Source organism: Podarcis liolepis (assembly GCF_965112155.1).
Source record: "Podarcis liolepis genome assembly, chromosome: 8".
Classification (NCBI taxonomy): domain Eukaryota; kingdom Metazoa; phylum Chordata; class Lepidosauria; order Squamata; family Lacertidae; genus Podarcis; species Podarcis liolepis.
The window spans coordinates 16644553-16656716 of record NC_139560.1 but is presented as its reverse complement, the minus strand read 5'-3'; the positions used below and the strand labels follow the sequence as shown (position 1 = coordinate 16656716).

Sequence of the window (12164 nt, the reverse complement as noted above, 5' to 3'; positions counted from 1 at the left end):
TACCCCCAGTTAGCCTGGAAGGATAACTTTATTTTTTTTAGAGAGAGAGAGAGAATGTTTTTTTTTCCCCCTAAGACGTTATGCATTCATAGGCAGGCAACACATAACTTAAGGTTATGCTCATTAATCCTTGTGATGTGAAGTAATCTACAGCTGATGCAACTGATTGCATTGCCACACATAGAAACAGTTACGGGCTATGGACAAAACATACATACACGCAGACAATAAGTAGTCTGTTTAGCAATACAGAAAATGCTGCTTTAACTACATAGATAAACATGCAGCTATTAATCACTTATTATTACAGAGACGGCTGCCTACCTACCTGCACTGACAACTCCTTGGGTATTCCTGGTAAAGCTGCTAAGCAGATAATGAACAGAGAAAACCCTCAGGAAGTCAGATTTCAGCTCACCGTCAAACACCCATCCATTAAGTTAAGTAAATGCTTGATGCTATTTATCTTAAAACAGCGCATTGGCTCAAAATAGACTTGCTGGCCCAATTCATAAGTGGCAAGGAAGACGCCAGTTCTCTGCAGCTGAAGGCAACATCTGAGTCAAAGGGTACCTGGTCACAAGTGTTGCTCCACCCTCAACGTGCAAGCGAATGACCCGGGTGCAAGGAATTCCCACGTGAAAACAATTCAGCCTAAACATTAGCAACACTCTTCCGCCATCAGTCTGGTCTCAGGAACACTGGGTCCTTTTTAACCTGCTCTGCCTCACTTGCAGCAAACTCCTGGGTCACTATTATAATCAGTAATTGCTCTAGGGATGCCAACAGAATGTTAGCAAAAAAGGGGAAGATTTTTGCGTTTACACATTAACACCGCATGGCCTCAACCTAAAGGACAGTACCAACATCACTTTCCTCCCGCAATTAAAGACCTTTTGAGCCCTCTATCTGCAAGCTCTAAACCTGCCACCTTGGAAACAGCACAATTTTCTCCCGATGAAGGCAAAACCAAAGCCTTTTTCTACAAGAATTAAAAATTTCTGTTTTGCTACTCACTGTTATGAATATATGGTTTTAGTGATTAACCGCATCGAACCAGGATCCAGAACAAAGTGTTGTTTGATGCTTTCATTATTGCATCTTATAACGTAATATATTTAATAAACATTATATTACAATATTTAGTCGGCCAAAGCAGCTGCACCCATTGATTTCAGCTGCCATGCCGAAGAACTGACGACCCTTCATTGCTTTTTGATTTGCCGATTAAGAACCTGACCCCTCAATTACTCCTGTTTTCTGACATTTTGCCATTCGAAAGAGGATCCTCATCGCCAAACCATTTCCTCGCCAGCAATCACTTCCACTCAGTGGGGGCATCCAAGAATAAACAAGGCAACTATGGGGTGTAGCACTCATTAGGCCGAGGGGGCCGGCATTTGTCCACAGACAGCTTTCCAGGCCATGTGGCCAGCAGGACTAAACAGCATCTGGCGCAACGGGGTACAGTGACGGAAACCAGAGTGCATGGAAACACCTTTTACCTTCCCACCGCAGCAGGACCTATTTATCTCCTTGCGCTGGTGTGCTTTCAAACTGCTAGGTTGGCAGAAGCTGGGACAGAGCAATGGGAGCTCACCACCATCGCAAGATGAGTGTCACACCCCATAGTCGCCTTTGGCTGGACTTAACCGTCCAGGGGTCCTTTATCTTTTTCAAATTATCAAGAATAAGCATTTTTGAGTTTTGCAGAATCAGTTCCACAGGTGCCATGAGAAGTTGTGTGTTCACACAATCGTGAAACACCTAGTGTACAGGGCAAAGAAGACATGGACCACTAATATGCACACATACAGAGTAATACACACTCTTCCTCTTTTAAACGGAGTGGACAGTCCACATTGTAGCTTCATGGACCATTGGCATAGGAAATTGGGCTCAGTGGACATGTGCCAAGGACTCTGCATCTTCCGGACCCAATTCCTTCCCCTCCCAGTTCAAAAAGCAGCAGACCATTTGCTTCTCTTCAGCCTAAAAAAAAAAAAAAGCAAGACGCAACACCTAGGCCCATATTACAAAGCACACTACCCAAGCATTTATATGATTCAGAATTAATGGCACTAAAAACAAACCTAAAGAAGCGATACAGAGGCATATGTATTAACATAATGTATATTAGATACATACACACAGAGAGTGCAAGTCGCTCCTTAAATCCCGTTTGCGAGTATTCTAATCAAGATAATGCAATTCATTTTAGTCGGCATCAGCTTTATCTGCTGAGATGCATAACTTTGATGAAAATTAATTAGTTCAGTGCTGCAGATGGATTTCTTAATAGAACTTGGGAAGACTGAGCCAAAACATGTCAAACACTCACTAAGCATATTGCAAAAATGTTGGGGACTTATTAGGACAGATTTGGGGGTGGCGGAAGAGACATGGGAAAAAAGTGGGGTGCTGGACAGTTCTCTCAGCAGAATTTAATGGCCAGCAAATTTTACACTTAGGTTCTTCCTCCAATTTGCTAGTTAAACAGATTTTGCAAAAGATTATAATTTATAGCCTGATCCTTTCCAGGTTTATTAAAAACAAACAAAAAACAATTACCTGCACAGAGTCCAATTTCAGTGGGGTTTAACGCCAAGGAGACACAATCAAGATTGCAGACTTAGGGTACAAGCCTACTCCCATTTACCAGAGAAGAAGACCTATGGAACGTAATGGAGATTTCCTTCTGCGTAAACCAGGTGCAGAGGATTGTTCATTGAAGTCACAATCCTGCGCAGTTACCTGAGAGTTAAGAAACATTTAATCCAACGGGGCTTGCATCAGAGTAGACATGCCCAGGATTGCAATCTCACTCTGCTAACACAACACAATAACCCTTTTTTTGAGAAGGGAAAAGGAGAACTGAATCTAATTGTGAAGTTTACACTTGCTTTCCCTTGTTCAGCCACTCAGTGTCTGCCTTGCCAGGATCAATGTTGCCAGGCCAACAGGTCACCTGCAGAGTACCTGCAGTCCTGTCCATCACAGAAAACGAGGAAAGGTAAATTCCTCTGCAAATTCAATATCAAACACGAGGTGAAACTAGGAGGCACAGGAACCGTGGCCTCACCCAACTGCGTTGAGGCAAGGTAGCCCAGTCCTCAGTTTGAGAATGGTGCATCTTCAACTTATAGAGCACAAGCCAAAAAGAACTATGAATTGCTGGACTGGATGCCCAAATCATTGAGCACTCCACTCACAACAGCAAGATTTGTGTGGAATCTTAGGGCAGATGTAATGGCTCTCCTGCTGAATAGCTCAGTTGATAGAGCAGGAGACTCTTAATCTCAGGGCTCTGGGTTTGAGCCCCACATTGGGCAAAATATTCCTGCATAGCAGCGATGACCCTCAAAAATCCCCGCTCCACAATTCTACGATCTCTGGCCCCTGGTATACATTGCCTCTGCCCACAGAGGTTCCACGCAGCTGTTTGCAAGCCCGAAGAAACCAGCCATGAAGAGGCTAATGCACCAGGAATTCATGTGTTCTTTCCAAAAAGCTCTCAACATTTAGATCAAGGGATAATAGGAGGACAGATGTTTCTAGACTCCGAATCCTAACACCCCCAGGCGACATGGCCAATGCCTTGGGAGTTGTGGCCCAAGAACATCTGTAGGGTCAGAGGCTCCTATTCTCCAGCCGAAATCGAAGGCAAGGCTAGGATTTTTTAAGGCAGTTTCGGGATACTCTTTGGAACTGTCACATTCTCTCTCGGAAGCAAGCCGCCTCTTTCTCCCCCTCAAGGTAAAGAGAGTTAACAGAGGACAATCTCCTACAACTATCACATGTATGAGAATAGATATAATGTGCTTATAAAGAGATTCCGCCAGGATTCTGAAAGTCATGCTTCCCCCAGGATGTGGCCTTGTCAGATTTCATAAACTATATGTGCAGAGCCAAGCATGGACGGGACTTGAATAGTGGGGGGAAGGGGGAGCGAGAGACAGTGTTCTGCACAGTAATGGCAAAATTCTATAAATCCACACTGAATCTGTGCCTTGGAGTGATTTCTAGGGGTGCCAACAGATGCGCACACAGGTGCCGCCTTTCCAAAGTAAACGTTATTTATGGCATTTTGCAAAAGTAATCACAGCCACCTTTTCTAGAATACCGCAAGTCAACATCTCTAGGCTGCCTTTAAAAAACCCCCACAGAGGACCCTGCTCTACCTCAGACAAAGCTGGGCATTTTGGGGGGCCTAAAACGAGGAAGTGGAACCCTAACATCTTCTCCCGGGGGAAATGACAGCACAAAGTCCTGCACTGACATTCCCGGTTGCTGGGACTTGTGGCATCCCTTAGTCAAGGGACCGAGACCTCCAAGAGCCAACCCTTTTAAGCAGAGTGTGCTTCTAAACATAAATGAACCAAAGGGAGCTTAGCAACATACCCAAACTGGTAGGACTTAAAGGAATGGAAGCGTTAGACTAAGCTCAGATGGCAACACCAGAGTGGTAGATCATATTCCAAACAAAGAAATTCCTGAAAGCCTACAGGCATTTAAACCTCATTCTCTCAATCGCTCACCTCCTTCAAGAGACCCATTTACCCTGCACACTCACCCAAATATGCAAGGAAGAAGATCTTGAGTTATGCGCGAGCTGCAAAGGTTTGCAAATATGCGGGCATCACCAGGATGATATTCCCATGACCTCTAAATGCACATTATGCACACAGCCAACGGAATTGGCCCTCGTGGAGGAATCAGGTGCACTGCCAGTACAGATGTTCCTTATTTGGCTGCTCTTGCAGGAGCCTGTAATGTTCATTCTTCTAGTCCTAATCAAGCTTTCAAACTTTTCCATTTATGACTTACAAATTGACAATGGCTGCAGTCTTCCAACTTGTATCGCTGATTTTACGAGTCTCCCTAACCATCCCTGACACAACCTGATTTTGGACCAACATCTAAATAAAAGGAGTAAGCCTCCGCATTTCTCACATGGAAATCAAGCTGCTTTTACTTAGGGATCTCAGCTCTGCAAGCACAAACGTGGTCAGCATTTAAAGTTAACTAATGAGTTTCGAACAAGCTCATTATCACTACAACCCTACAGTGGCCATTTCTGCAAAGCTGTTGTCTCAACAGCATCTACATGCAAAAAGTTACATTCACAACTTGCAAGTTATACTGGAGAAGAGAGACTAGGAATAGGAGCTTGGATGCAGAAGTAGCTCAGTTTACACCTGCTATTATTGACGCACCTGGGTAAGTGTATGAACTGCAATGAGCCCCTCTCTAGGTCTGGAGAAAGGGTTCTGCACAACTCAAAAGCTTGTAAATCTACTCTACTACTTGAGGAGCCAACAGAAGGTACCACCCATATTACTCTGCAATTTATATTTCTTATCTAGATTGGTATTCATCCCATGGAGTTAAACGTATCAAAAGTAGGAGAGGGGGAAAGACATGGAACAGAAAAACCACAGGAAACAAACCACAGGAAACATTTACACCTCTGGAAACAGCTGTCAACATGGAAATATGCAAAAGGTTTTGGAGCTGGACACACCTCAACGTTCCCTGGTTTCACAGCTGTTTTGTGCAAGAAAAATAAAGGTGAAGGCTGAGCATCCATCCAGCACATAAATTAACCGAATCAGTTCTGCAGCTGCATAACAAACTCATAGCCATCTAAATAAATGTTCACACCCACGCGTTTTAGCAAGTCATCAGATTTCTCTGAACTTTGTTCTAGGCATTATCCATCAAGGTTAAAAAGAAAATCGACACCACGCAGAAAGAAGCCTTTTGTGCAAGCAGAACTATAAGGGAGCTAAGCTACAATGAACTTTGTTCAATTTCTACCCAGGATGGGTCACAGCTGACTAGGACACCACAGGTCACTCCACCTTCAGCTGCAGCTGAACCAAGGAAGCTTACAAGACGAAGCTGTGACCTGGCACACTTTTACCTCAGGAGGAAGCCCCAAAGAAATCAGGAAGATGCCCCTTGAACACTTCTTGTACATTCAGAAGCAAACCCCGGAGAATTCAGCAATATGTACGATGATGCAATCTTATGCATGCTTACTCTGCAATAAAATCAACGTTTTTTAGTGGGGCACACAGGATCGCAATCTCCCAAGTATGCAGTGGTGTAGCGGGGGGGGTGCGGGGGGGCCGGCTGCACCGGGCGCAACATCTGGGGGTTAGGGTTAGGGGGCGCAAATCCACGGGTTAGGGGGCGCAAATTACTTGCCTTGCCCCGGGTGCTGACAACCCACGCTACGCCACTGCAAGTATGCATAGGCTTTCATCCTGATTTCCAATCGGGGGGGGGGGTGCAATTCTCAAGTCATTTAAATGCCTCCACCCAACTCAAGGGGGGCAAATAAACCTGGTAGGCCCACACCTCCTATTTCACACTTTGAAAGATTTCCATTTATCCTGCTTGTAGTTTTGGGGGGAATTCTGTAGAAGAAGCAGGCCCGAACGGTGGGACTTTAAAGGGGTTGCAGAGAGCCATTAAGTTGCCACCTTTTAACGTGCAAAGAAGGAAAGAGACAGCAAGAGCAGCCACTTACTTTTCATATTCCGCGTTGTCCCTATCGCACCGTGAGTCCTTGTGCTTCTGCCAGTCTTTGCCGTGCTTGCAGGTGGTCAAGAGAACAACATCCTCCCCATTATGGACATGATATAAGGCATTCCTGGTGTCGGACCCTATCCCAGTCAGGTACCTTTTCCCCTTGAACACCAACATGTACTTCCTGAGAGGAGGGATGGTGTTAAACCTCAGGAAGCCCTTCTCCCCTCCTGTCCTCGGGTGATCCTTAGAAAAGAGCGGGATAGAGACGTCAAACTTCGGGCGGAAGTTTTCCGTGCTGATGCTGGCTTTGGCTAGCATGGCCTGGCCAATGTCGAAGCCCACGTCCTCGGTGTAGTCGGGCCACGTGCCGGAATATAAATTAAAAACTAAGTGGTTCCTACCATTGTTCCACAAGTGGAGGTTCTGGACCTTGGACCGCAGGTTGTGCACGTACTGGGGGGACAGCTGGTCCCTGTCTAAGGTATCCAGGCTGAGGACGAACAGGCAAGCTTGGCTGGGGTCGGAAGTATAAAACCGGGAGCCTTCAATGGCGGCGAGGATGTTTTGGTAACTCTCGGCGATCTTCTCCCCTTTCTGCTGAGGGTAGACGTACACCTTGAAGCCGTTCTTTTTGCAGAGGGCGAAGTCGAAGCAGGACTCCATGCGGCACTTCTTGCCCTTGTAGACGCTGGCGTTGGCGTCGCGCTTCTGCCGCGGGGAAGTGTGCATGTTGTACTCCTCGTTCTCCAGCTGCTCCCAAGGGACGAAGGGGCGCAGGGCGTCCGGGAATCGGGGCCAGTAGTGCTCGGGGCCGCCGCTGTGCTGCAAGCCATTCCTGCTACTGTGAGCCTCCCGTCTGCTTTGGCTCCTGGATGCTCTGAACTGCAAGCCTCCCAAGTAGAACAGCAGGACGACGAAAGTGCCAGCGGAGAGCAGGATGAAGTAGCGTTTTTTGGCCTGCATGTGTCCTATCTGGGTCGAGAGGATTGTAAATAAACACAAAGATCGCCCAAGTTTGCCAGTCGACACTTTCAGCTTGAGTCCGCCATCTTCCCGCCTGCAAAGACTTTAAACTCTCTTCTCCCACCTCCTCTTTATTCCTTTCCCAAAGCCTCGGACTGATGCAGCGCATGTGGGCGATTTCTTTAACTTTCTCCCCTCCGGTCTTTCATCTTTGGCTCGCACAATAGAGATTGGGGAGGGAGGGGGGAAGGGAGAGCGAGAAGGGAAAGGGAGAGAGAAGGGGGAAGACAGAGAGGAGAAGAAGGAGAAGGAGAGAGGGACTGAGAGAAGCAGGGGCAGGCAGAGAATAATCACGCCCAGCCCGGCTTTGGAGGGGAGGAAAGGAGGGAGCGTGGGGCTAGGAATTCTCTTGCAAGGAGGAGAGAGGGAGAAGGCACCCGCTCCGGGAAAATGAAACCACCCAGCCCAGGTCCCCCTTTTCTCCCTCAAATCGGCTGTTACAAGATTGAGAAATCTGTCCCGCCCTCTCGCTCTCTCTTCCTCTCTCTCACACACACATAGGGAGCCGGTGCTTGCGGATGATCAAGGTGCAAGAGCCGCAAGCAGCAACTTCAACTCACACACAACATTCCTCGGATGTCTTTTCCTAACACACAAAATAGGAAGGGGAGCGCTGGGGGAGGGGGGTGGAGGAGAGAGAGAGAGAGGTGAGAGACGGACGGACGGACACACACAAACACACCCCGAGCCGCCCGGCTTTCTCCGAGCAAGTCGGTATATCACCAGCAGCCTGTGCAAGCAGCCGGCTCCGGTTCGCGGCGTAGCACCATCCGAGGCTCACATCTTCCAGCCCGAGCGCCGTAACCTGACGAATCCCTGCATTTCTCTCGCCTTCTTTCCTTGCAGCGGCTCCGCGGGGAGGAGGAGAAGGGAGGAGAGGGAAGTCTCTCTTCCAGGCTGCTCTGCGATCTCCCCCAACCAGAGAAAAGACCCGCCGCCGCTGCCGCCTCTTCTGCTGCTGCTGTTTCTTCTTCTTCTCCTTCTCCTCCTCCTTCCTTTGCCTTCGCGGCCGCCTCCTCCTCCTCCTCCTAGCCCCCGCCCCTCTCAACCATTCATTTCAGCGAGCGGCGATGGCACAGGAGCGCGCGCCCCCCCCTCCGGGAGGGAAAGGGGCTGGCTGGCTGGGAGGGAGGGAGGCTGACCGCCGCCTCCCCCGCCTCTCCGAACGTTGCCGACCGCGGAGTTCCGACCGTCGAACGTTACCCGGTTCTGAATGTTACACTTGCAACATTCCATTCCCCGACACCACGGCGCTGACCTCATCCATCCACGCAGCCCGCTCGCCGATTGGCTGGGCGTCACGTCCGGAGGGGGAGGTGCTTCCGCTGCACCCATTCATAACCCCCCTCGAGCCGGAGGATACAGCTTTGCGGTAGATCCAATGGCCGTGGAAGCTTCTCTTCCTCCTTCCCACCCCCCCACGCCCCTTCTAAACCCACCCCTCTCGGAAGGTGCGTGCCCGGTGGCTGGCTGGCTTGGTGGGTGCGTGGGGTGATTTGCTCGAGGGGTGCACACCGGCTGCAAGAGGAAACGGCCTGCCCTTTCTCCTCCTGCCCCCCCCTCCTGCAATCAGTGACACTGATTTAAAGGGAGGACCCTAAGCGTGGATGGAGGGGGGACACGCATGCACGCACACCCACCCAAGTCTGTGGGAATTCGGCACCCACATCCACACCCCCCCCCCAAAAAGAAACTCCACCCCGGCCCCAGTGCAGGCAGCGACAAGAACCGGTTGCCTAGGGCACCGCCAACGTGTTTAGCGATTGTTGAGGGTGGGAGTGCCCGGGAAGAGGGAAAGACGCGCTCCGGTTCGCCTTCGGGGCAGCGGAGATCCCAGCCGAGTCAGCAAGAGGAGGGGGGAAGGGGAGGGAGAAGGGCGTAGCAGCTGGAAACAATTGCTGCGAGACGGCGGCGCTCCGGGGATGAGTTGCTGGCCCGCGTTTCCTTGCAGGTCGTGTCTCGTAGGGCCGCGCCGAAGCCTGCCAATCAAACCTTCGGCGGCGCTTGCTGCCGAGCAAAACCGTGCACGGAACCGTTAAGTCAGCACCGGCAGCCTGATGCTACCTGTGTACAGCCACGGTGCAAGCCTGCTAAACGGGTCTACTCGGGAGTAAGCCCCCGTGTGCTCAGAGGGACTTGCTTCCTCCCAGCGAGGTGAGCGGTTGCCTCTGAAATCGCGCTGGGTGGCCAATGTGGTTTGCTCTCAGATTAAGCAGAAGGCCCAGGTAGCAATTTTAAGGGTAGCGATTTAGGAGTCGGACCCACACTGAGTTCGGCGGGTTTACTTCTGAGTAAGCATGCACAAGTTGGGGCTGCCGGAGCGCTTTCGGGGGAGGGGGTTAGTAAATCCCGCCTGTCCGCCTCTTTAAACTCCCTGCCACCAAATATTTCAATAGCACTGGTGCAAAGAGACCTCTCTCTCCCTCCTCCCCAAAACGCAATCGGGCTGTCCAATCTGGGTTCATTTGGAAAGATCAAGTAGCGAATCAACTGCAGTTAAAATAAGGGAGTCAGATCTGTCGAACCCAAGCGAACCTCTTCATGGAGGGGCGAGATAAAAAAAATAAAGAAAAAACTGGCTTTTGGAGGAGATTGAGGAAAAAGGAGCAAGTTCGCTCCTCGTTTCTTCTTCGATAGGGAGACAAGTTTATACGTGCGCCCTCTACCGCGCGGACTCCCGTATCAGCATATGGTACATCCCAGCAAAGCTTGCGTAGCCTTTTGGCACACTGAGCAGCAAGGCAGTTTTGTCAAGCGAGTGTGGGCTGGAGGGTTCTCTCCCGAAGCTCAAATTCGCCCGCGAGTATCAAATGAGCTCCGTCTAGGAAGTTCTAGAGACTTGCCAGAACTGCAAAGCAAAAGTGTAGACCTGATCCCATGCATGCTTACCCAGAAGGAACTGCCACTGAATTCAGTTGGATTTGCTCCCAAGTGAATGAAATTTTAATGGACAGAAAGTCCAAACTGAGACAAAAAGGATATAATTCTGGTGCATCAGAATAGGTGGGTGGATAATACATAGATTTATAAGCTGTCATTACCCTCCGAAGGTGACTTCTGTACAATCATAGAACACAAACTTTTTAATAATAATAATAAAAAATAATACATAGCGTGTGCAACATAAGCCATAAAACCAGCTATACATGCTTAGAACTGACTCACACCAGTGTAATAAAATCAATTTGGAACCACCTCAACCTTTTACAGGACCACCAGCCAGAAAGCAGTGATCTCCATCCAATAGGTTAGAAGGCTTTTGAATGAGGATCAAACAAGCCAACGAAAGTTACTGAAATACTTGTTTTAGTTCAGTCCCAGCATTGACCAAATCAAATCTCAGAGGGGTTTACACATTCCAAGAAGCACAATACTTTGTAAAAATACAGCAAGAATTGTACTAGGCTGTTGGGGGCTGGCAGAGATGGGAGACAGCTGCATATCATAGAATCATAGAGTTGGAATAGACCACAAGGGCCATCGAGTCCAACCCCCTGCCAAGCAGGAAACACCATCAGAGCACTCCTGACATATGGTTGTCAAGCCTCTGCTTAAAGACCTCCAAAGGAGGAGACTCCACCACACTCCTTGGCAGCAAATTCCACTGTCAAACAGCTCTTACTGTCAGGAAGTTCTTCCTAATGTTTAGGTGGAATCTTCTTTCTTGTAGTTTGGATCCATTGCTCCGTGTCCGCTTCTCTGGAGCAGCAGAAAACAACCTTTCTCCCTCCTCTATGTGACATCCTTTTATATATTTGAACATGGCTATCATATCACCCCTTAACCGCCTCTTCTCCAGGCTAAACATGCCCAGCTCCCTTAGCTGTTCCTCATAAGGCATCGTTTCCAGGCCTTTGACCATTTTGGTTGCCCTCCTCTGGACACGTTCCAGTTTGTCAGTGTCCTTCTTGAATTGTGGTGCCCAGAACTGGACACAGTACTCCAGGTGAGGTCTGACCAGAGCAGAATACAGTGGCACTATTACTTCCCTTGATCTAGATGCTATACTCCTATTGATGCAGCCCAGAATTGCATTGGCTTTTTTAGCTGCCGTGTCACACTGTTGGCTCATGTCAAGTTTGTGGTCAACCAAGACTACTAGATCCTTTTCACATGTACTGCTCTCAAGCCAGGTGTCACCCATCTTGTATTTGTGCCTCAATTTGAAGACCATGCTTTCAGTGTTCAATGGAGTTAGCACATCACATGGCATCTTGGCATGTGGCAGAATTCATTCCTTCATACCAGTCTTCTGCTGTGAGGTCAGCTTCTTAGAGTCTCCTTCAGATCCCACTGCTAACTTAGTTACTATCTGCTTAACCTAAGGAGAGGATCTTCTCAGTGGTGGCCCCACATTTGCGAACATAATTCCTTCCCCAGAGACACCTGCCTGGCACCTGTGTTGCCATCATTTTGGTACCATGTAAATGCATTTCCAGGGTTTCTCAATTTTTGAGTTTTAATCCTCTGGTCTTCACTACGATTGTGTTTGACTCTGTATTGATTTTATTGCTATTTTATTTGGGAAGAAACTGCCCTGCAGTCTGCCTGGGGGCAAAGTGCATTTTACAAATATATATAAAACAAATCTAGTACAAACA

The 12164-nt window shown here is 48.6% G+C and overlaps 1 protein-coding gene across 1 annotated transcript in view; it reads right to left on the bottom strand.

Moving 5' to 3' along the window:
* EXT1 (exostosin glycosyltransferase 1) overlaps nt 1-8829 on the bottom strand; it is a 270793-nt gene extending 261964 nt beyond the window's left edge. Inside the window, exon 1 of the mRNA XM_083516713.1 lies at nt 6539-8829. Coding sequence (XP_083372839.1) covers nt 6539-7503 — 965 coding nt within the window. The 5' untranslated portion in view covers nt 7504-8829. The remainder of the gene's footprint in view (nt 1-6538) is intronic.
* Between the last annotated feature and the right edge of the window lie 3335 nt (nt 8830-12164).